At 60.0% G+C, this 23,354-nt stretch overlaps 7 protein-coding genes and 2 pseudogenes across 7 annotated transcripts; 5 read left to right on the top strand and 4 right to left on the bottom strand.

The window, feature by feature from the left end:
• Nucleotides 1–162: 162 nt before the first annotated feature.
• On the top strand, nucleotides 163–725 carry ACA1_261620 (uncharacterized protein; the record flags this gene model as incomplete). The annotated part of the gene is made up of 2 exons (XM_004333705.1): nucleotides 163–407; nucleotides 500–725. The coding sequence occupies 2 exons, from the start codon at nucleotides 163–165 to the stop codon at nucleotides 723–725; spliced, it is 471 nt and encodes a 156-aa protein (XP_004333753.1).
• A 219-nt stretch (nucleotides 726–944) lies between these two features.
• Nucleotides 945–1,737, bottom strand: ACA1_261610 (Ubox domain containing protein; the record flags this gene model as incomplete). Its single annotated transcript, XM_004333704.1, has 2 exons — nucleotides 945–1,323; nucleotides 1,418–1,737. 2 exons carry the CDS (start codon nucleotides 1,735–1,737, stop codon nucleotides 945–947), a joined length of 699 nt encoding a protein of 232 aa, XP_004333752.1.
• Nucleotides 1,738–2,437: 700 nt separating this feature from the next.
• ACA1_261600 (zinc finger, C3HC4 type (RING finger) domain containing protein) lies at nucleotides 2,438–3,811 on the top strand (the record flags this gene model as incomplete). Its single annotated transcript, XM_004333703.1, has 6 exons — nucleotides 2,438–2,808; nucleotides 2,909–3,006; nucleotides 3,107–3,267; nucleotides 3,355–3,467; nucleotides 3,553–3,642; nucleotides 3,739–3,811. The coding sequence occupies 6 exons, from the start codon at nucleotides 2,438–2,440 to the stop codon at nucleotides 3,809–3,811; spliced, it is 906 nt and encodes a 301-aa protein (XP_004333751.1).
• Nucleotides 3,812–4,291: 480 nt separating this feature from the next.
• On the top strand, nucleotides 4,292–10,486 carry ACA1_261590 (annotated as a pseudogene).
• Nucleotides 10,487–10,827: 341 nt separating this feature from the next.
• On the top strand, nucleotides 10,828–17,580 carry ACA1_261580 (annotated as a pseudogene).
• Nucleotides 17,581–17,703: 123 nt separating this feature from the next.
• ACA1_261570 (Sec7 domain containing protein) lies at nucleotides 17,704–19,348 on the top strand (the record flags this gene model as incomplete). The annotated part of the gene is made up of 7 exons (XM_004333702.1): nucleotides 17,704–17,839; nucleotides 17,913–18,151; nucleotides 18,245–18,344; nucleotides 18,423–18,502; nucleotides 18,605–18,749; nucleotides 18,860–18,967; nucleotides 19,077–19,348. 7 exons carry the CDS (start codon nucleotides 17,704–17,706, stop codon nucleotides 19,346–19,348), a joined length of 1,080 nt encoding a protein of 359 aa, XP_004333750.1.
• Nucleotides 19,349–19,753: 405 nt separating this feature from the next.
• Nucleotides 19,754–20,251, bottom strand: ACA1_261560 (uncharacterized protein; the record flags this gene model as incomplete). The annotated part of the gene is made up of 1 exon (XM_004333701.1): nucleotides 19,754–20,251. One exon carries the CDS (start codon nucleotides 20,249–20,251, stop codon nucleotides 19,754–19,756), a length of 498 nt encoding a protein of 165 aa, XP_004333749.1.
• A 146-nt stretch (nucleotides 20,252–20,397) lies between these two features.
• Nucleotides 20,398–22,010, bottom strand: ACA1_261550 (Sel1 repeat-containing protein; the record flags this gene model as incomplete). Its single annotated transcript, XM_004333700.1, has 7 exons — nucleotides 20,398–20,549; nucleotides 20,650–20,728; nucleotides 20,805–20,947; nucleotides 21,010–21,117; nucleotides 21,237–21,354; nucleotides 21,451–21,503; nucleotides 21,578–22,010. 7 exons carry the CDS (start codon nucleotides 22,008–22,010, stop codon nucleotides 20,398–20,400), a joined length of 1,086 nt encoding a protein of 361 aa, XP_004333748.1.
• A 76-nt stretch (nucleotides 22,011–22,086) lies between these two features.
• Nucleotides 22,087–23,309, bottom strand: ACA1_261540 (RNA pseudouridine synthase superfamily protein; the record flags this gene model as incomplete). Its single annotated transcript, XM_004333699.1, has 2 exons — nucleotides 22,087–23,205; nucleotides 23,268–23,309. 2 exons carry the CDS (start codon nucleotides 23,307–23,309, stop codon nucleotides 22,087–22,089), a joined length of 1,161 nt encoding a protein of 386 aa, XP_004333747.1.
• Nucleotides 23,310–23,354: the final 45 nt, after the last annotated feature.

The following is a 23,354-nucleotide window of genomic DNA, read 5'->3' as shown; positions in this document are numbered from 1 at the left end:
TGGCTGGCACCAGGATTGATAAAAGTTTCAACAAACAAACAGCACGCACAGCGTCAACCACAACTGGTACTCCCTCCTCCTTGTTGTTCCCACCTTGTCTTCATCTTGTTGAAGTTTCAAGTCCAGCCTCATCCCCCCCACCCTATCTCAAGGTTCAGAACTATGAGACTTTATTGGGAGGTGAGGTCGGCGGGTGTGTGGAGCACACCACAGTTCGAGGAGGACTACAGGTCGCAGCTGAAGGGCTACGTGAGCGTGCAAGAGTTCGAGAGCGTGGTGACCACCGTCAACCGAATATGGCGGTCCGCGGGCAGCGGTCTGATCAACCGCGGGTGTCTCCTCCTCTGCTTCTGCTGCTGCTTCGTCATCATGCGCAGAGACAATCGCGAGGCGCTCGATGACGTGAGGTACTACGTTCTACTTCTCCAATCGCTGCGTCATCATCACCATCGTTCACACATCAACCTGGTACTGCGTTGTCATTCAATGTGGTGTACAGGCACTATCTGACGACGATCAACAATGAAGTGTACCGCCCGCGAGGGATGGAGTGGATGGTCCTCAGCGAGAGCGATGAGGACGGAGAGGAGGAGGACGTGGTGCTGGCGCTGGAGATCCAGGGCCTGGTCGACCGGCAGCCGATCAAGAGGCGCATGTCCCTCGAGTCCCACGCCGAGCTCCCGCTGCGCCGCTCGCGAACAGACCAGACGACCACCATTCTCTGAGCACCAGCACCACAACATGTTCACACATTTTTACACACATATGCAAGTCCACGTTGTACATACAACCCACCTATATTGAACTCACTCGTTTGGTTTGTGAATGTTATCTACAAGGGTCAGCCGGGTGTGGAATGTACACGACGAGGACGATGGGGGAGGGTTCGACGTCCTCCTCAACGAGTTGATGTTGATGTTGACGTTGGTGGTGATCGATCAGCATCAGGACACGATGCAAGTGTTCTCCTCGTCTGCGTGCTCCTTTCGCTTGACGTCGCTCGATCCTGATGACGAAGAGGACGAACTCGATGACGCCCAGGCGACGCCACCGGCCACCACCGCCACGGCGCCAGCAAAGGCGAGCCACCCGCCGGTGCCCCAGGCATCCTCCGAGGGATCCGCGCCGTCGTCGCCAGCCGCGGCGGAGGAGCTCGAGCCGGCGCTGGCCTGCTCCTTGGCCTTGGTGGCCTGTTGCTGTGCCCGGGCGACGGTGAGCTCCGGCTTGGCGACGCTTCGCTCGAGCGCGGCCTGCAGCTCCTCCTCATCGACAAACCGCCAATTCTCGTTCTCGTCTTCCTCGTCGCCATCGGCAACGTTCACCCTGCGCGGTACAATGTCATTGAATGGGCTGCTGGGACCTGGCAATAAATAAACCAAATAATAAATTAAAAAATAAATAAAAGGCTTGTGCGTACCCAGCCTTGGTGGAGGGGAGGAGTGGTGGCGGCTGGGCCTCGTCGTTGGCCACCTTGGCCTTGCCCTTGCTCTTCCGACGCTGCTCGTCCTTCCACTGGTCGATGAGCTGCTTGAGGGCGAAGTTGGGGATGAGCATTGCCGAGGAGAGCTGCTGACGCGTCATGGGGCTTGTGGGACTCTTCTCGAGCCACTTTTCGATCACGGCCTTCTCGTATGTGTGTCCATCTTCGGCGATGACCGGGTCGCGCATGATCTCTTGCGTAATGGGGCAGAAGAATTGATGAGAAACCTTTACCTTTCGCCTGCCGCAGTCTCCCATCTTCTCTCTCGCACAATCAAACGCTGAATTCCTCCGTGCCGATAATCTCTCCTCTTTCCTCAACGATGATGCAAGGTGTGACGTCAAGTTGGCTGATTTCGGCTTTGCTGTTGTGCGCAACCACAGGCCTTCTGCTTCTGCCAACTTTCCGCCGCGTCAGACGTTCAGGACAACAAACTGTCGACACCTTAAAGTCCTCTTCAGGCCACCCAGGGTGGTCGCTTGCTGGTCTGCGAGAAGCGGCTCAGCCTGAGCCGCCACAACTGGACAAGGCGCATCTGTCCGTTGCTTGATGGGCGTCAAGGTGGTGTGGAACCGCGAGCATGCTCGTGCGAGGCAGCTGCAAGACGACACCCTTTTCTGTGGGTTTTTCTCTGCGTGTCGTTGGCCGCGCAGCAAAGAGGGGTGGAAATTTCCAAGTGCTGCTTGCGCAGTCCAGCCGACGCAAGTTGTGGCGAGATTCAACATTCTGTTTGAATTCTGGACCTGTTCGTGAGGAGCTTGCGTGCCAGATTTATCGTCTGCTCGAGCGAGAGGAGTTCCCTGCTGCCTGCTCCGCCGCGGGCGCGTAGGATTAGATTGACGCGACCCTCGTTCACGACCACCAAGGCGGGGAACTACGTAAAACCTCCTCTGCCGTTTCTTCAACAACGATTGCGAGCATCTCCGCCAACTGTGCCAACCAAAAGCACGTGAAAAGATGAAACGAGAATCCTCTTCGCCCTCCTCCCCTCTTCTCTTCTCTTCCTCGACGTATCTATCCCTCTACTTGGCGCTCGTATTATTCTCATGCATCGCAGAGGGCGCCCCTTCTCGATCATCTTCCTCTTCTTTCTACGACTTCATATTCCTTCGCTACACAGCCCCTTCTCCAGCCCCCTCGCCTCTTGACTCGCCTTCACATCTCGCCCCCGCCCCAAGAGCCGACCAATTAGTAGCAAATCAGGTGTGCAACTGCTCGTCGGGCGAGTCGTGCTGCTACTGGCGCGACAGACCGTTCTGCTGCTCCGACTCCACGACATGCTGCGGTTCTCTGTGCTGCCCCTCAGATGGCGTGTGCTGCCGATCTCGGTACCTCCCCGCAGCCTTTTGCATTTTTTTAATATTAAATAATAAAATAAATAAAAATACACAAATAAGCCGGGGTACTGAAGGGTGGGGTACGGAACAGAACGTGGTCAGGAGTGTCATCATGCTGCTCGTCATCGCAGTACTGTACTGCGTCTGGGGACTGCTCGGTGCTGCCCATCAACCGCGAAGGCGACTGGTGTACGTGGACACTCCGAGACTCACTCGCTTAGACTGAATCGGTGATGGTTTGCTTACTTCTCTCTCCTCTTCGTCGTTGTCTCCTTGCGGACCCATGCAGCGATGTTGCCACTGATGATCGGAAGCTTCGTCATGACCTTCGTTGTTTGCTGCTGCACTTGCGTATGCATATCTCGCATTAATCGACGACGAGCAATGCTCGCTGCAGCCGCGAACCCTGGCCTCCTGGGCAACAACCCCTCCACCAACTCTGCATACCGAGTACGCGCCTCGCGCCGCAGCCCCCCCCCGGTTCTTCGCGCAGTTCGCGTCGTGTCTTTCCTAATCATTGCACACTCGTGCTATCAGACATTCCAAGCGCGAGGCAGCTACTCAAGGAGCCAGGGTGTCACGGCTAAAACGCTGCAGACGTTCCCAACACAATCCTACCACCCAGGCTGCATGCCGGCCGAGAACGCTCAGTACGTATCCTCCTCATCATCAAGCAACTCATCAGTTGTGGCCACTCCTCTAACGTGCGCCGCCACCTGTCTCATGGAACAACAGGTGCAGCATTTGTTTGCTGGATTACGAGCCAGGCGAACATTACCGAACCCTGCCCTGCAATCATCACTTCCACCAGCCGTGTATTGACAGGTGTGCTCCGCTTCGTGTTGCGATTGGCCCTTGCTTGATGGTTTTGCTCGGCAGTGGACTGAAGCTGCTTTCGCTTCGCGATGATGAACGTTACAGGTGGCTGTCGGACCATGACACCTGCCCACTGTGCGTGCAAGTGGTGACCCAGTCCATCCGGATCGACAAGTGATCGCGCTGCACAACCGCACGACCAGCACCGCGCCCAACCATCTTGCCCACATTTTCCTACTCTGCCGCTAGACCCTGATCGTACGTAGGCTCGTCTCCTGTGTCGGGTGCCTCTGACAAGTGGCTGTACAGATATTTATTCGCCTTTTGTTCAATACACGAGTTCTTTTCTCTTCACGCATAACACTGAGTTAGCTCGGTGGTGGTCTTCGCCAGTCTCGTTCACAGGTTGCAACGGGATGTCCTACGGGTAAAAAAAAGTACTAGGTGCCTCGTTGGTTTACCAAAGGTAACTGTGCGCCTGTCAACTTTTAATCAGCTAGGCGGAGCTGTGTTCATTGGCGGACAGGGCGCTGCCGAGGCAACCGAGGCACCTATAAACGTGAGGTGGTCACTGTCTGCAGTGTGCGTTTTCCTTTGTCTCTCCTTTCCACCACACAACCCGTCCAGCACCCTCCCCCTCTCCGGCAGTACGACAACCATGGCCGGCAGCATAGCTTCACAACTCTGCTTGGGATTGCTTCTCCTGGTGATCGTGTACCATAGTACGCTGACCCGCCCGGGCAAGAACGTGCGGTCAGCCACGATTCCTTTCTCACCGCCTGTGGTCGTATCGCGGTGTCGCGCTAGCAGCGCAGGCCTACGGCGTCCAACTCTACGGAGTGGGCGCGCCCAACGTAGTCTCCCTCTTCGACAAGTGGAGCCCGGCCTACCTCTTCATCCGTGACGACGTCGGGTACAGTACTGCACGTTGCGTTGGCCACCCCAGTGCAAATTGCCGCGGCGTTCTCGGGCCTGGAAACAATTAGGCTTAAAAGGGTAAATGACATTTATAAGGTTCACCCAATCAACGGTGTTTGGTGTGGTTGACGTGCAGTGTGTTGTACGAGGGTTCTGGCATCACTCCGGCCTTAGACACCTACGCTCGAGGCGACGCGGTGCGTTGCCTCAACTCTCGACTGATAGTATTCGGCCACTGACCAATTGAGCGGCCCACCGTTACAGGACTTCCTGGTCATGGACAGAGGCCTCTCGGCTGAGGTCTCGGCCCAGTACGGCGGTCTCGCTCAAATGCCGCTGGCCGGACAAGCCATGGTGATGGCCTACAACCTCACCGCCCTCAGCCCCACCGATCCCAACATCGTACGTTACCTTGGGTGACTGGCCCAGCTCGGAGTTAAAAGTGATGTTGTTTTAACTCCGAACACAGGTGGTAGATAGGGAAACGCTGGGCCTCATCTGGGCGGGTAATATCACCCACTGGAACGACCAGCGCCTGAAGGACCTCAACCCGGCCATCGCCAGCAAGCTGCCCAACGCGTCGATCCTGATCGGCTACAACGAAAACGGCGTTATCTCGGTCATCGAGGTGCTTAAGCTGGCGCTGGAGAGCTTCAGCGTGGACTTCAGGAATGCCCTCGAGGCGGCCAACCGCACTTGGGCCGACATGCCGCCAGCGCAACGCGGCACCGCTGTCCCAGCCGGCAGCTCGACCCTGGCCCGGTTGAACTGGCTTGCGGTAAGTCTGACGTAGCGCCCAATCAAAGTTTGGTGTTGCTTACAATTCGTGCACGAATGTTGCAGGCCAACGACAACAGCATGACATTCCTCAACTACGCCGACACGGTGTCGTCGCGTTCAAGTGGATGACATGATCAACAAGGCCGGCAAGTTCGTCCGACCCTCCGTCGCGTCGGTGCAAGCGGCCATGGACAACTTCAGCGAGCAATTCGACCAGAGCAACTTCACCATCGACATCATCGACGCAGACGGCAACGCATCGTGGCCCATCGCCTACATGAACTACCTGTCCATGCAGCAGAACCTCACCACTTCGACTGCACCAACATCTTCGAGCTGCTCTCGTTTGTCGCCTGGGTCCAAACCAATGACGCGTACGTGTTATTGCGCTTCCCTCCGCCCATGGACCTATTGCTAACTATCGTCATTGTCATCACTGACAGGGCGAGCCAAGAAGCAAGGAATATCAACGTGGCCCCGATCGATGTGAGCCTGCGCGAACGACTCATCAGCCTGTTGAACACGGTGGAGTGCAACGGCAAGACCGCCTACGAGACCACCTACCTGGTTGGCACGGGAACGCCGCTGCCGCTCATGACCTCGTGGGCCGTGTCCTGGTCGTCCCAGCTCAGCAAGATGAAGTACTTCGAGGGCACGTCGAGCAACGCGAAGCAACAGCTCAGTTCGAGCGACGTCCTGTTCGGCGTGGTGAGCGACGGCCTCTCGGCTGATTGGTACGCCGAGATGAGCGACGCCGCGCTCATGCCCCTCACCGCCTACGCCCTGGTTCCGGCCTACAACATCCCAGAGCTCGAGGGTCTCGAGCTGGTGCTGGACTTTGACACCGTGGCGCGCATCTATCTAAACGAGATTACCATGTGGGACGACCCGCGCATCCAGGCCCTCAACTCGCCCGAGGTGGTCGCCGCCCTGCCGTCGCAGCCCATCGTGGTCGTCATCACGCAGTCGATCGCCGCCGGCACCACCAGCGTCTTCACGACGGCGCTCAGCGCCACGGTGCCCGATTTCGCCGCCCAGGTCGGATCGGGGGAGCTGGTGACCTTCCCCGTGCAAAGCGCGGGCAACAACCGGTCGATTGTGTTGGACAACGTCAATACGATGACCTACCTCCGCGACAATGACTACTCCTTCGCATTCTGGGCGAACTACGACGTGCGCCAGGTACTACCACTACAACTACCACTACCACTTCCACCTCCTCCTCTTGCATGGTGGCGTTTGGGCTCACAATTCAATCAATGTTGTGTGCAGGCCCGAAAGATCGGCGCAGCGGCGATGAAAAACTCGGCCGGCAGAGTGGTGAGCCCCACCTCGGAATCGCTGATCAGCGCCCTGAGCGACTACGAAGCGAGCGGACAGACCTCGTTCGAAAGCCTGCTGCTGTGTACGCCCTCCTTCGCCTACGTTGACCTGTTCTCAACTCACACGCACTTACTCACTGCGGCGCACAACTGCACAGCATCGGGCGCGGACAGTTGGCCCATTGCTTCGTTTGCCTCGATCATCTATCACCAAAGCACCATGGAGGACTGCACCGAGGCCGCAGCGCTGGCCAACTTCCTGTACTGGGCCCAGACCTCGACTACCGCTGGTCAGGTGGCCGATAGGCAAGGCTTCGTGCTTGTGACGAATGAGGCGCAGCTACGCGGCCGGTTCCTCAACCAACTCAAGGCCTTCACATGCGACGGTGACACCGTGAGCCATGTGGCCAACTGCATCAACGACGGCCAGCTGTGCTCGGGCGCGGGCGTCTGCACCAACAACAAGTGTCTGTGCAATACCGGCCGGGAGGGCCAGTACTGCGAGGGCACCATCTCCGGGTCCTCCGACAACACGCTCGTCATTGCCCTCGGTAAGCCCCCAACTCTCTTCATTCCAACACAGCCATGCGTTCACTTGTGACGAATGGTGGATGTGCGCGCAGGCGTGGTGATCCCATCGGCGGCCCTGGTGCTGTGCCTGCTGGTGTGTCTGATCGTGGTGCTGGTGGTGATCATCAAGCGCAAGGGCGACAAGTCGGACGACTGGGAGATCGAATACGACGAGCTCGAGATCGGCGAACAGCTCGGCGCCGGCGGGTACGTCGCCACTGATCGTCGCCATACGATACGTTCTGCCAGTCTTCAACTCCATCTGACCCAAACCTGCACCAGATATGGTGAAGTGAACAAGGCGACGTGGAAGGGAACCGAGGTGGCGGTGAAGGTCATGGCGTCGGACAAGATCACCAAGGACATGGAGAAGAGCTTCAAGGACGAGGTGCGTGCCCCCTCCCCCGCTTACTTGGAGATTGGGTACCAAGGTACCTTGTGCTGAAATTACAATGGGACAGGTGCGAGTGATGACGGCGCTGCGGCATCCCAACGTGGTGCTCTTCATGGCGGCGTCGACCAAAGCGCCCAAGATGTGCATCGTCATGGAGTACATGGCCCTCGGCTCCCTCTTCGACGTACGCCCCCTATTTCTTGCTCTGGAGTGCTCTACCTTGCTCTGTTGCTCACCACTACTTGCCTGGCGGACAGTTGCTGCACAACGAGCTGATCCCGGAGCTGCCGTTCGTGCTCAAGGCCAAGATGGCCTATCAGGCCTCCAAGGGCATGCACTTCCTCCACTCCTCCGGTACTGATCTTGCCACCTTCTCGCCTCTTCGCTTCGTTCTTTTTTCGCACGATTTAGTTCTCTCTTTCTCACTCGTGATGATACATTGTGCAGGAATCGTGCACAGGGACTTGAAGTCGCTCAACCTGCTGCTCGATGCCAAGTGGAACGTGAAGGTGAGCGACTTTGGCCTCACCAAGTTCAAGGAGGACGTGGGCGCCAAGGGCCTGGGCAAGGAGGTGGCCGGGAGCGTGCACTGGACGGCGCCCGAGGTGCTCAACGAGACGCTCGACGTGGACTTGATCTTGGCCGACGTGTACAGCTTCGGGAGCATCTTGTGGGAGCTGCTGACGCGCGAGCAGCCCTACTTCGGCATGAGCCCGGCGGCCGTGGCCGTGGCGGTGATCCGCGACGGCATCCGGCCGGCCATGCCCGTCGACGCCGGCCTTACCCACCCGGCCGAGTTCGAGGAGCTGATCACCAGCTGCTGGCACTCGGACCCCACCATCCGCCCGACGTTCCTCGAGATCATGACGCGGCTGTCGGCCATGCACGGCGACTCCAACACTTCGATCGGCGCCACTTCGACGAGTCACACCTCCTCGTCGTCGGGCCACTCTGGCGGAAAGGCCAGCGATGGCACCGGCGGCAAGAAGGCTGGTCCGTCGAGCATGTACGGCTCGTGGACGCTGCCATCATCGGCGGGCTCCACCGGCACCTCATCGTCGTCCAACTCGTCGGCCTCGCAGGCGGCCGTGGCGGCCGTCGCCGGCGTCGGAGGGGTCAGACCACCGGAGGGCGAGGTGACGATTGTGTTCACGGACATCACACGCGCGGCGTCGCTGTGGGAGTTCAACGCGGCGGCCATGCGCGACGCCACAGTGCTGCACAACGACGCCCTGCGTGAGGCGCTGAAGCGGCATCGCGGCTACGAGGTGGTGTTCATCCGGGACCGGAACAGCGGCGAGGGCTCCTTCTGCATGGCCTTCCAGCAAGCCGCCGATGCGCTCGCCTGGTGCGCCGACGTGCAGCAGGCGCTGCTCGCAGTGGAGTGGCCCGAGGCGCTGCTGGAGCACCCGGGAGCGGCCGAGGAGTGGGGCGACACCGACGATCGAGTGCTGTACAAGGGACTGCGCGTGCGAATGGGCGTGCACCTGGGCACCCCACGCACCGTGCGCGACCCGATGACGCGGCGTGTGGAGTACATCGGCCCCGTGGTCAACGCCGCGGCGCGCATCACGGCCATGACCCACGGCGGCCAGATCGTGTTGAGCCACACCGTTCACGACAAGATCAAGGACGAAGAGCCGGCGCAGACCCAGGACCAGCCCAAGCGACGCACCCTGGTCAGTCTGGGCAAGTTCGAGATTCCCGACACGCCCCAGGCGCGAGGCTGTACGAGCTCAAGGTGGACGGCCTCGAGGGTCGCTTCTTCGGTGGCGTGACGCGCGACAGCGACAACGCGTCGAGCGACCACCACACCAGCAAGGGCAAGAGCGGCAAGTCGATGGACCACGTTGAGCCCATGAGCGGCGCGTCGACCACCAGCAGCGACGGCGGCGGTCGAGAGCTGCAGACGGCGGTGGGCGAGGGCATGATGTTCAAGGAGGACACCTTCCTCACGTCGGCCAACCTGTGCCGCTGGATCATCGACTTCCACGAGATCCAGATGGGCAAGCAGGTCGGGCCTGGGCTCGTACGGCGTGGTGTTCCGCGGCAAGTGGAAGGGCGTCGAGGTGGCAGTGAAGCGGTTCATCAAGCAGAAGCTGGACGAGCGGCGCATGCTCGAGTTCCGCGCGGAGATGGCCTTCCTGTCGGAGCTCCACCACCCCAACATCGTCCTCTTCATCGGCGCGTGCGTGAAGAAGCCGAACCTGTGCATCGTGACGGAGTTCATGAAGCAGGGCTCGCTCAAGGACATCCTGGCCAACAACACCATCAAGCTCACGTGGAAGCAGAAGCTGCGCATGCTGCGGTCGGCGGCGCTGGGCATCAACTACCTGCACTCGCTCCACCCGGTCATCGTGCACCGCGACCTCAAGCCCTCCAATCTGCTCGTACGCCCATCCACCACAACCAATCAACCTTGTCGTCGATGAGTCATAGTCATTGACCTAACTCGTGAGGCGCCGTGTGTACAGGTGGACGAGAACTGGAGCGTGAAGGTGGCCGACTTGGGTTCGCGCGCATCAAGGAGGAGAACGCCACGATGACCCGGTGCGGCACGCCCTGCTGGACGGCGCCGGAGATCCTGCGCGGGGAGAAGTACGACGAGCGCGCCGACGTGTTCTCCTTCGGCGTGGTCATGTGGCAGGTGGTGACGCGCAAGGAGCCCTATGCCGGGCGCAACTTCATGGGCGTGTCGCTCGACGTGCTCGAGGGCAAGCGACCGCAGATCCCCAACGACTGCCCGCTCGAGTTCAAGAAGGTGATGAAGAAGTGCTGGCACGCGTCGGCCGACAAGCGGCCCACCATGGAGACCATCGTCGCCTTCCTCGATCAGCAGGTGGGCGACGACCAAGACGTCGGCCTGTAATAGGCCTCAGTTTGTAAGCTAAACGAGTAACGGTAAAGAACCACCTTCACCCCTCAACTTTCGCCTCGGGCCGCCTGTACCAATGAATGAGGCCTGTTGCAATGCACAAGCTCGGTGATCGATCGCAAGAAAATGGGATTGGGAGTTTCCTATAAGTGGGACCAATTGGGGCGCGAGGTCAAGACTCCGGTAGCACCACTGGTCTTCGTAACAGCGCTGCACTCCTGACACGAACTGCGGCAGGAACAACCACACCCCAACAACCACAACATAAAACACAACACAAAACGGCAAGAAGAAGCAGATAGGTGTCCGAGCGCCGTGTGTAAGAGGTGTCCAAGATGTTCAGCCGCACCACCAGCGTATTCCTGTTCAGCCTGGTCTTGCTTCTGGTGGCCTACCATGGTATCGTAGAACCGACCACGTCCGTCCAACTTTTTCATTGTGAACGACCACGTCCCTCACCGTGATCGCCTGCGGGGGGGGGCGGTAGCCAACGGGGTTCAATTGTACGGCGCCGGCTCGCCCAACGTGGTCTCCGTCTTCAATCAGTGGAGCCCGGCCTACCTCTTCATCCGCGATGACATCAGGTACCGTCCTACCACCTCCTGGCCCACGGGGTCTGGACCCGTTGCGCTAGGGCGCAAGAACGCACCACACACTCGTGTTAGGAAACCCAAAGAAAGCGGAAACGGCCGGGAGCCAGTCATTTTTCTAATCTTGAGCATGACCTCGCTCCCGCTACTCTCTGGCCACGTAGTGTCTCCTACTCAGGTTCGGGCATCACGCAGGCCTTATCCGACTACACAAATGGCACTGCGGTACGTTTTGGAAACGAAATCTTCTGCTACTTTTGATTCCATTGGCATTTTCAATTGAAATTGGGCGGCTTTAATCTTCTTCTTTTGTGCAATGCACACATCCAGGACTTCATGGTGCTGGACAGAGGCCTGTCGGCTCAGCTGTCGGCCCAGTACGGCGGCCTCGCTCAGCTGCCGCTTGTGGGCCAGGCCATTGTATGGCCTACAACCATCACCGCCCTCAGCCCCACCGACCCCAACATCGTACGTTACCTTGCGGCCTCGGGACAAGCCTCTACGTGGAGGGCTCGGGCAGCTTGGTAACAAAAGTGGACGGCAGGTGGTGGACAGGGAGACGCTGGGCCTCATCTGGCTGGGCACCGTCACCCACTGGAACGACCAGCGCCTCAAGGACCTCAACCCGACTATCGCCAACAAGCTGCCCAACACAACCATCGTCATCGGAATTAACGAAAACTCAGCCATCTCACTGGTGGAGGTGCTCAAGCTGGCGCTGGAGAGCTTCAGCGTCGAGTTCAAGACGGCGCTCGCTGCGGCCAACCGCCTTTGGGCCGGCATGCCGCCCGCACAGCGCGTCTCCGCCGGCAGCTCGACCGCAGCTCGGCTCAACTGGCTCAAGGTGCCCATACCTCCGCCACTGGGTCGACATTGCTGGGTCTACTCACCCTGCATGTGTGGTCCCTTGTTGCTGGAATGTACAGGCCAACGACAACAGCATGACATTCATGAGCTATGCCGACACGGTGTCGTCGCCGTTCAAGTGGATGAACATGATCAACAAGGCCGGCAAGCTCGTGCGACCGTCGGTGGCATCCGTGCAGTCGGCCATGGCCGACTTTGGCGTCGAATACGGGAGCAGCAACTTCACCATCGACATCGTGGACGCTAAAGGCAATGCCTCGTGGCCCATCGCGTACATGAGCTACCTGTCGCTCAAGCAGAACGTGACGGCGAGCGACTGTACCAACATCCAGGAGCTGCTGGCCTTCGTGGCCTGGGTGCAGACCAACGACGCGTACGTCTCCACTTACTACGCTGCGCAATGCACTAAACCTGATGGATTCCATGACGACAACAACAGGGCGAGCACAGAAGCGACCAAGATCAACGTGGCGCCGCTCGACGTAAGCCTGCGAGAGCGGCTCGTGAGTCTGCTCAACACGGTGCGATGTAACGGGCAGCAGGCCTATTCGACAGCCTATCTCATCGGCCTGGGCGCGCCGCTGTCGCTGATCACGTCGTGGAGCGTGGCCTGGTCGTCGTTGGACACCAAGATGAAGTACTACGTGGGCACTTCCTACGATGCCAAGCAGCAGTTGAGAACGTACGACGTGGACTTTGGCCTGGTGAACGACGGGCTGTCGGAGGAGTGGGTGGGCCAGATGAGCGATGCGGCGCTCTTGCCGATGGCCGCCTACGCAATGGCACCCGGTGCGCGCCTTCTTCATTCGTTCTTCGTTCTTCTGTACTTTGAGCAACAACTCACTCGCACTTTGTCCACGCCCGCAGCATACAACATCCCGGAGCTGGCCGGGCTCGAGCTGGTGCTGGACTTTGACACCATCGCGAGGATCTACCTCAACGAGATCACCATGTGGGACGACCCTCGTATTCAGGCCCTCAACTCGGCCGAGGTGGTCGCCGTACTGCCCTCGCAACCCATCTACGTCATCACGCAGTCGGTTGCCACAGGGCTGACGAGTCTGTTTACGACGGTGCTCAACGCCACGGTGCCCGATTTCGCCGCCCAGGTAGGCCCGCCCGCGTTGTTGAATGTCGCTCACAGATTGGAATGCGATGGTTGATGGTTGACGGTGGCGGCCTCTCTCTTTCAGGTGGGAGCAGGTGCTCTGGTGTCGTTTCCGGTGCAGAACACGAGCGACAATCGATCGGTGGAGGTGACGACGGATGCGATGACATCGCTGCGCACGATCACATACTCGTTCGCCTTCTGGTCGGTGAGCGACATCCGCCAGGTACCAGCCCCTGCCCTGGCGTCGGCCCGGCTTTCGTTGACTGACTGACTGACTGACTGACTGGCTGACTAACGGTGCAACTGCAGACCCAGCAAGTGAAGGCGGCGGCGATCAGGAAATCGTCGGGCGTAGTGGTGAGCGCCAGCGCAGATTCGGTGCGCAGTGCTGTGGAGGACATGACGGCAAACGGGCAAACGGAGGTCCATTCCGATAGCCTCTTGCTGGGTACTCTGCGTGAACGCCGTCCTCTGGCTTCGTGGCCGATGTTTGGTGCTGACCTCCATTTGTCCCCCCTCTCCAATGATTGGACCAGGGTCGAGCCCGGGCAGCTGGCCTGTGGCAGCCTTTGCGTCGGTGATCTACCGCCAGAGCTCGATGAGCAATTGCGACGAAGCGGCAGCGTTGGCCAACTTCCTGTACTGGGCCCAGACCGCTCCAGCGCCAGTTCAGGTTGCCAACAGGCACGCGCCCCCGCACTTCTACTCCCTCCTGACGCCAGAACGCACGTCTCATCTGTCCGAGACTCTGACCCAAAACCGCACCACAGGCAAGGATTCGTGCTCACCATCTCGAACGAGGCCTTGAAGGCTCGGTTCCTCAACCAGCTCAGGGAGTTTACGTGCAAGGGGCTGCGCGTGAGCCAAGTGGCCAACTGCGTGTTCGACGGCCAGCTGTGCTCGGACGCCGGCTCGTGCGTTGAAAACGGATGTGTGTGCCAAAGCGGGCGGGAGGGCCAATACTGCGAGAGCTTGGTCGGTTCTTCGTCTGACACGACCCTGCCCATTGTCCTCGGTGCGTTCACATCGTGGCCAAGCTCCTCGGGGCCTTATAACGGACTGCTGACCATGTGTGGGCAGGCGTGGTGATCCCCTCGGCGGGCTTGGTGCTGTGCCTGCTGGTGTGCCTGATCGTGGTGCTGATCGTGGTCATCAAGCGCAAGGGCACACAGTCGGACGACTGGGAGATCAGCTACGACGAGCTCGAGATCGGCGAGCAGCTCGGCGCCGGCGGGTACGTTGCCACTGTAGCTTTTCAGAGAAAGTGCCTGGTCCTGGTTGTTGACCCATTGGGTGTCCCTTGATGGGCCGGTACAGATATGGCGAAGTGAACAAGGCGACGTGGAAGGGAACCGAGGTGGCGGTGAAGGTCATGGCGTCGGACAAGATCACCAAGGACATGGAGAAGAGCTTCAAGGACGAGGTTCGTGCCCCCTCCCCCGCTTACTCGCAACCCAGCGAACATGTTTGCTTCTTTTTGGAATGAAGCTGATCACCGTCATGGCGACGGCACAGGTGCGAGTGATGACGGCGTTGCGGCATCCCAACGTGGTGCTCTTCATGGCGGCGTCGACCAAGGCGCCCAAGATGTGCATCGTCATGGAGTACATGGCCCTCGGCTCTCTCTTCGACGTATAATGCTTCCCTCCCCTTTCCTCCTTCCGCCTTAGTGAGCTGATCAACCCGTGGTGCGGTTAAACTAATCCTTTGGTGGTGTGTGCAGTTGCTGCACAACGAGCTGATCCCGGAGCTGCCGTTCGTGCTCAAGGCCAAGATGGCCTACCAGGCCTCCAAGGGCATGCACTTCCTCCACTCCTCCGGTACTGATCTTGCCACCTTCTCGCCACCTTACCACCTCGCCCTTCATTCCATTTGCTCATCGCGCTTCATTCTTCCCCGATGATTTGTGCAGGAATCGTGCACAGGGATCTGAAGTCGCTCAACCTGCTGCTCGACGCCAAGTGGAACGCCAAGGTGAGCGATTTCGGCCTCACCAAGTTCAAGGAGGACGTCAGCGCCAAGGGCGCGGGCAAGGATATCGCCGGCAGCGTGCACTGGACCGCGCCCGAGGTGCTCAACGAGTCGCTTGACGTGGACTAGATCTTGGCCGACGTGTACAGCTTCGGGATCATCTTGTGGGAGCTGCTGACGCGCGAGCAGCCCTACTTCGGCATGAGCCCGGCGGCCGTGGCCGTGGCGGTGATCCGCGACGGCATCCGGCCGGCCATGCCCGTCGACGCCGGCCTCACCCACCCGGCCGAGTTCGAGGAGCTGATCACCAGCTGCTGGCACTCGGACCCCACCATCCGGCCCACGTTCCTCGAGATCATGACGCGGCTGTCGGCCATGCACGGCGACTCCAACACTTCGATCGGCGCCACTTCGACCAGCCACACCTCCTCCTCGTCGTCGGGCCACTCTGGCGGCAAGAAGGCTGGTCCGTCGAGCATGTACGGCTCGTGGACAGTTCCATCATCGGCGGGCTCCACCGGCACCTCGTCGTCATCCAACTCGTCGACCTCGCAGGAAGCAGCGGCAGCCGGCACTGCAGCCGGGATCAAGCCGCCAGAGGGCGAGGTGGCGATCGTGTTCACGGACATCACACGCGCGGCGTCGCTGTGGGAGTTCAACGCGGCGGCCATGCGCGACGCCACGCTCCTCCACAACGACGCCCTGCGCGAGGCGCTGAAGCGGCATCGCGGCTACGAGGTGGTGTTCATCCGGGACCGGAACAGCGGTGAGGGCTCCTTCTGCATGGCCTTCCAGCAGGCCGCCGATGCGCTCGCCTGGTGCAGTGATGTGCAAAAGGCGCTGCTCGCAGTGGAGTGGCCCGAGGCGTTGCTGGAGCACCCGGGAGCGGCCGAAGAGTGGGGCGACACCGACGATCGGTACGCTTTGCCCCTTTTGCTCAGCATCGCTGAACCAGGTGGTTTGACCACCAGCCTCCACACAACAGGGTGCTGTTCAAGGGCCTGAGAGTGCGCATGGGCGTGCACATGGGCACGCCGCGCATGGTGCGCGACCCGATGACGCGGCGGGTGGAGTACATCGGGCCGGTGGTCAACGCCGCGGCGCGCATCACGGCCATGACCCACGGCGGCCAGATCGTGCTGAGCCACACCGTCCACGACAGGGTCAAGGACGACCAGACCGGCGAGCAGAAGCCGCGGGTGATGGCGAGCCTGGGCAAATTCGAAATTCCCGACGCTCCCAGCGGTACTCGCCCAGCCGACCAAGACCACCCTTAAGGTGTAGCATGAACTGACATGTGTGCCATCGATGTCGCTCCCGATGATAATGCAGGGGCGAAACTCTATGAGCTCAAGGTCGATGGCCTCGAGGGCCGCTTCTTCGGCGGCGTCACGCACGACAACACATCAAGCGATCACCCCAGCAACAACAAGAGCGGCAAGTCGATCGACGAGCCCATGAGCGGATCCAGTGCCGGCGACGACCACGGCGGCGGCGAAGGCGAGCTGCAGACGGCGGTGGGTGAGGGCATGATGTTCAAGGAGGACACCTTCCTCACGTCGGCCAACCTGTGCCGCTGGATCATCGACTTCTCTGAGGTCCAGGTGGGCAAGCAGGTGGGCCTGGGGTCCTACGGCGTGGTGTTCCGCGGCAAGTGGAAGGGCGTCGACATAGCAGTGAAGCGGTTCATCAAGCAGAAGCTGGACGAGCGGCGCATGCTCGAGTTCCGCGCGGAGATGGCCTTCCTGTCGGAGCTCCACCACCCCAACATCGTCCTCTTCATCGGTACCTACACACTCTGACAACAACCTTATTCCGTTGTGTCACAACACATATGATGCACTCTCACGTTGCGATCTTCTCCGTCTGTCAGGGGCGTGCGTGAAGAAGCCGAACCTGTGCATCGTGACGGAGTTCATGAAGCAGGGCTCGCTCAGGGACATCCTGGCCAACAACACCATCAAGCTCACGTGGAAGCAGAAGATGCGCATGCTGCGGTCGGCGGCGCTGGGCATCAACTACCTGCACTCGCTCCACCCGGTCATCGTGCACCGCGACCTCAAGCCCTCCAATCTGCTCGTACGCTCGTCTAACCACGCGCTTGCTATTGTCTGTCCGTCACATCTAACCCATGCTGATGGATGTGTGTACAGGTGGACGAGAACTGGAACGTGAAGGTGGCCGACTTTGGGTTCGCGCGCATCAAGGAGGAGAACGCCACGATGACCCGGTGTGGCACGCCGTGCTGGACGGCGCCGGAGATCCTGCGCGGGGAGAAGTACGACGAGCGCGCCGACGTGTTCTCCTTCGGCGTGGTCATGTGGCAGGTGGTGACGAGGAAGGAGCCCTATGCCGGGCGCAACTTCATGGGCGTGTCGCTCGACGTGCTCGAGGGCAAGCGACCGCAGATCCCCAACGACTGCCCGCTCGAGTTCAAGAAGGTGATGAAGAAGTGCTGGCACGCGTCGGCCGACAAGCGGCCCACCATGGAGACCATCGTCGCCTTCCTCGATCAGCAGGTGGGCGACGACCAAGACGTCGGCCTGTAATACCGTGTAACACCGAATTATGCAATGTACAAATAAGATTTTATCTTTATCTTTATCTTTATTTTTTTATATTCGTTGAAGGAAAGTGCTGACGTCGGCCAGCGACGTAGAACGGCGGTAACGATGTACGCGCAATCGGACCCAGAACACAACAACTTGAACCCACAACGTCACGCTACCACGATGAGCCTGCAATCCTCCTCCTCTTCCTCCTCCTCTGCAATTGTGTCCGTTGGGCACGTGATGGATTTGCCCGAAGGTACCTCGCCATCTCCCCTTTCCTCAATCCCATTCTTTTTTTGATTAATTAATCCTACACAATTCAAATGCAGAGCTCTTGGTGAGCGTTCTGAGCCACCTGGCACTGGCCGACCTGTGCCGCACGGCCGCTGCGTGTCGTACGCTGCGAAGGGTGGCTACGGACGACCGCCTGCTGTGGCGCGCTCGTTGCCTTGACCGCTTCGGACCCGAGGCGCTGGAGGCGCGGGCCGAGGGCAGCTCATGGGAGCAGCACTGGGCGACCCTTCTCGACCACCACCGCCGCGGCTGCGAGCTCTTCAACCAGAATCTGGTAAACGTTCATTCATTCATCAATCGACATGTCTATTGATCTCCATCTTCAAGCATTTTTCTGCTGACCCCTGACCCTCGTCGCGCTCTGCAGGGTATCGACTACCTGGTCGAGCACCGGGTCCTACGCGCCGAGCCACAGGCCATTGCCGACTTCCTGAGCAAGACGCCCGGGCTCTACAAGAAGAGCATCGGTACGTACGGTGATGCGGCGTGTCTGCATGTATGGAAGCGAACCGATCAGCAGGAGTCTCATTCGCCCCATGACTCAGGATGGACGCTCGGCCGCAGGGCAAAGGACTGCTCGAAAGAAGAGGAGACCATCCTCGACGATGTCGATGCACCAGAGCTGGTACGAAGCCGGCTCTTCAATTCAGACGCGCACGCGCACACGATGCGACACACGGCACTCCTTGGCTACGTGTCTTGACTCTTTGCGCTGCCCACACTTCAGGAGATGGACTTCTATTCGTCGGTGGCGCAGCTCTACATGAGCGGGATCGACTTCCACGACCTGACCGTCGACGAGGCCCTCCGCCAGCTCCTCCTGCGGGTCAAACTGCCGGGCTCGTCTCAGTTCATTCGTCGCATTCTCAAAGGTATCCTTCTCGTCCGCTCTATCTCAAGCTCGACCGCCGCCAGCGTTTGGATGCTCACCGGCGCGTTTCTCTGTGCCGCGTGTGCCGCGTGTGCGCCGTGTGTGGTGCAGATTTTGCCATGGCGTACTACAAGCAGAACAAAGTCGAGGCCGAGCGCCTCTTCAAGAATGCCGAAGGCCCCTACATCGCCGCCTACTCCATACTCATGCTTAACACTGGTACCCGCCCGCCTTCATCATCACCCTATACCGCCGTTTCCTCCTGGCACTTACAGAGCTCTCTCGTGTGCGTGTGCGTGTGTGCGTGTGCGGTCGATTGTGCGTGTAGACCTGCACAACCCGCGGGTGTCGCGCAAGATGAAGAAGAACGAGTTCCAGGAGCACTTCAGCGCAATGCTGCCCGGCCTGCCACGCGAGTACATCGAGGGCGTCTACGACCGCATCCGCGCCGTCGAGCTCCGGGTCGCTGACGAGGACTCGGTCTCTGGCAGCAGCCCCGCCTCCGCCTCGATCTCCGCTGCAACCACCGCCCGCACCGGCAGCGACGATGCCGACACCCAGGGAAAGGGGCTCAAGGGCTTCTTCTCCCGCTTCTTCTGATGAGCAGCGGGGTACACCCTACACTTCTAGAGACTTAGGTCTGGACTATGTCCTGTACATCACGCGCTACATATTGCATTGGAATGCAAAGAATGCGATATTACGATATTACGGATATTACGTGGCCTGACTGCTGGCGGGTGAGGCTACCGCGTAAAGAACAGAGCCGCGTGGGGGGGAAGTGAAAGCAAAGATGGAGGACGTGGCAAGAAGAGAAAAGATGGTAAGACGCGGGACGGCGGCTGAACGTAGGCAGGCCCAGGATGCGAGGCTCAGGTCGGCCCTCACCGAGCGCGATCGGTTCCGCAAGGCCGTCATCATGGAGTTCATGTTCCGCGAGCAGCAGCAGGCACAGCAGAAGGAGCAGCAGCAAGATGAACCCGACGCCACGACGACGTCGTCGAGTCAGACCACGCCCGAGAGCGTCGAAGAAGAAGCGGCCAACAACAAAAAGGAGGCCGACAACACGGCGCCAGCCACCAAGCGAGCCGGGCCACCACCTCCCCCTCGCTCGGCCCGGTCTCTCCAGGCCTCGCCCGCGCCCGCGCCCCAGCCCGAGCCCGGGCCTCCGACGACGACGACGGACGACGAAGAGGCGGAGGTCCAGCCAACGTCGGCCGAGAAGAAGGAAGGGAGCGCGGCGGCGGCTGCACCTCGGGTGTCGTGGCTGACGTCGACGCCATCAACGCCTTCGCCGCTGCTGGCCCTGCCCGTGTCGACCGCCGCCGCCTCCTTCTCGCCGTCGTCGCCACGCTCGCCGCGCGGGGCGTCGCCGCTTCTGTCGCCGCGCTCGTTCTCTCCCTCATCGTCGTCGCCGCTCTCTACATCGCCGCCGGCGTCTTTCTCCCCGTCGGCGGCCAAGTCTTCGGGCCTGGTGCAGCCCTTCACACCAAACACCACCATCACCTCCGTCACCGACTCCACCTCGCGCGCGCTCAAGACCCTGCCGCCCATCATCGGCCGACGCAAGTGACATTGAGAGAACGTGTCCATCATCATCATCGTAATCATCGTCACTCTGTAATATATCAAAAGACGCGACAGCTGTACTACTTGGCGGTGGTGGTGGTCGGGTTGGTTGGTGGCTGGTGGGCTTGGTTGGGCTCGGCTTCGTTGTCGTCCGCGGCGCTCGTGATGTCGGGGTTGGCGTAGCGGCACGCCTCGGCCATTCCCAGGTCGCACGCTCGCTTGAAGTGACTCACTGAACACGACACGACGACACGTAACACGACACACGCACGATGGTGAGGCGCGCACGAGACCTCAAAAAAAAACTAGAATGTTCTCAGATCGGTCCTTACCTTGCTTGGTCATCACGCCCAAATTGAAGCAGGCGTCCGCCACCGGCTTGTCGGTGTCCGCACACGCTCGATGGTACACCTGCATAAGACTCGGCAGAACGTTAACAATCAAACAACACACACACCACACACCACACACACCACACAGCACTTACCTTGACGGCCAGGGACTCGTCGCGGGGGCAGCCGATGCCGTGCTGGAAGAGGTAGGCCAGGTTGAAGCACCCGGCGGCCGACCCGGCCTCGCACGCCAGCGAGAAGTAGCGCGCCGCCTCCCGCGCGTTCTCCCTCCCCGTCCCTGCGACCAAAGATGACGTCAGCCAAACAAGAACGAAGAAGAAGAACGAAGACGGCGCGTACCGATCATCTGCTTGCGGTAGAGCTGTGCGAGGTTGTAGCACGCGTCGGCGTGACCGCCGGTGCACGCCCGGCGGAGGAAATCCGCAGCGCGGGCGGGATTCTTCTCGCCTTCCACCACTCCCGACATCGACAACGCACCTGTCGTGTCGTGTCGTGTCGTGTCGTGTCGTGTCAGCGCTGGCGATGGCCACTGTGTAGGTTGCCTGCTTGTTCCAAGCTTTCTATACCGAGGTTATAGCAGCTGGTGGCGTCGTTGTCCTGCTCGCAGGCCTTCAACAAGCGAGTCGTCTTCTCCCTCGTGAACAGCGCACAAGAGGGCAGGTACTTGGCTTTGCTGCACCCTCGCTGTCGACGTACACGACACACACGACACACACGACACACACGACACGACACAACAGTCAGCACGCCGCATGTGCTGTGCTGAGGGAGAGCGCCAACCTTCCACCACTCCCGGTCGCCGGTGAGCCACCCGGCTGCCACGCACGCCTCTCCTGTTGTGGTCCATACAGTCAGCCACTCACTCATGCATGTGCGGTGGTGCGTGTGCGGCGGTGCGTGCACGCACCCTGGGCGCTGGCGTCGTCCGTGCAGGCCCTCATGGCGTACTTGGCCGCCTTCTTGTCGTTCGGGAGCGACGGCGCCACGACTGGTGTGGAGTCGTCCTTGCTCGCATGGCTGCGTGGATCGCCATCTTCCGCTACGTTTTGCGATTTAATCTCATCTGATGGCTGTTGATGAGATGAAACGGAATGGAGATGGAGGGCGCTCGAGTGTGATTTGGAAGGCGCGTAGTGGAGGCGGGCGATGCGCCAGCAGCTGCCAGTGTCGCCGCTATCTCGGCACCCACGCTTCCATGCGGCCCTCGCCTCGCCGAGCCGCTTGTACCGCGCCAACAAATCTCCCAACCCGCGACATGCCGATGATGATGATGCGGCCGTAGTGGCCTGCCCGAAGCACTGGCGCTGCAGCTCCTCCACCTCTTCCTTCACCCCCTCCATCTTCCGTTCTAGTTCGAGGAAACAGATAATAAATAAAAAAATAATAAATAATTAGAAATATATTTAAGCTGAAGCATTAGCTCGAGGAGGCCTGAGAGGGCAGACATTGGCGCTTGATGGCGGCGACTTCGTCGGGGGTGAGGTGGCGCCAGCTGCCCGGCGCGGTCACGCCCGCCATCCCGAGGGCGCCCAGGCGCACGCGGATGAGCCGCCGCACGATCAGGTTGCGGTCGCTGCACACCCGCACCATCCGCCGGATCTGTCGATTCTTGCCCTCGCGCAGCACAATCCTGAACCACCTCGTGCCCTCTCCTCCATCTTCGTCATTGTCCTCTTCTTCTTCTCCTCCTTCTTCTTGATCGTCTCCACCATCGTCTTCTTCTTCTTCACTGCCACTCGTCTTGCGCTTCTTGTCCGACATTGTCGTCTCGTCGCCGTGGCTCTCGCCTCTCTTTCTCTTCTTCTTCTGTTTGTCACCGTTTTCGTCTTCGCCTTCGTCTTCGCTATTCTCGTCGTCTTCGTTCTTTGTCGTCGCAGACTCCACCAGCTTCCTCCTGCGCCTGGCCGTCTTCTTCCGCTCCTTCCTCGCCTTCTTCATCCGTTGGTTGGCGCTCAAATGGCAGCTGGCATCGGCCTCCTCGTCCGCGCCGCGGTACGACGCGCGTTCGCTGCTGTCGGGCCGCTCGATGGGCTCCACCGCCACCGGCGGCAGAATGGCCACCGTCCCGCGCCTGATGGCCTCGCCCCGCCGCATCCGCGCGATGAAGCCACCACCGGCGGCCGAAGTGGTCGAAGTGGTCGAAGTGGTCGATGACGATGACGGTGGTGAAGAGTCGAACGGGCGGTTGAGGAGTACCTCGTACTCCTTCTCGTAGCCGCCGGCGCTCTGCATGAGCGGATTGACGATGGAGCTGTCGGTGGTGAGCAGCAGCAGGCCCTCGGAGTCCTTGTCGAGCCGGCCGACCGAGATGAGCTGATGCTTGGCGTGAGATGGAAACGAAGTAGTGGAGGATGAAGAAGATGGAGATGATGAAGATGAAGCAGTGGGTTGAGGAGGAACTGGTGTGAGGTCGATGAGGTTGACCCAACTGCAGGCGATGCGAGGGTCAGTGGTGCATTCGACTCCGCGAGGCTTGTGGTAGAGCAGATAGAAGAGTTCCTTCTCGCCTCTTGGAAGTGAAGATGACGTTGTAGACTGCAAAAGATTGGAAGATGAAGAGGTTGTGCAGGGCGCGATTCCCGCATCTGTGGCCCCACTCGTTGTCGATACGACCACTCGACGAAGCGATTCACCTTCATGTGTCCCCTCAGTCGCAGAATCGCTTCCATTTGGTTCCATCGCCG

The sequence above is a fragment of the Acanthamoeba castellanii genome, assembly GCF_000313135.1.
Source record: "Acanthamoeba castellanii str. Neff unplaced genomic scaffold scf7180000084769, whole genome shotgun sequence".
Lineage (NCBI taxonomy): Eukaryota > Discosea > Longamoebia > Acanthamoebidae > Acanthamoeba > Acanthamoeba castellanii.
Note: the sequence above shows the minus strand (reverse complement) of the source record. Positions and strands in the feature narration are given on the sequence as shown.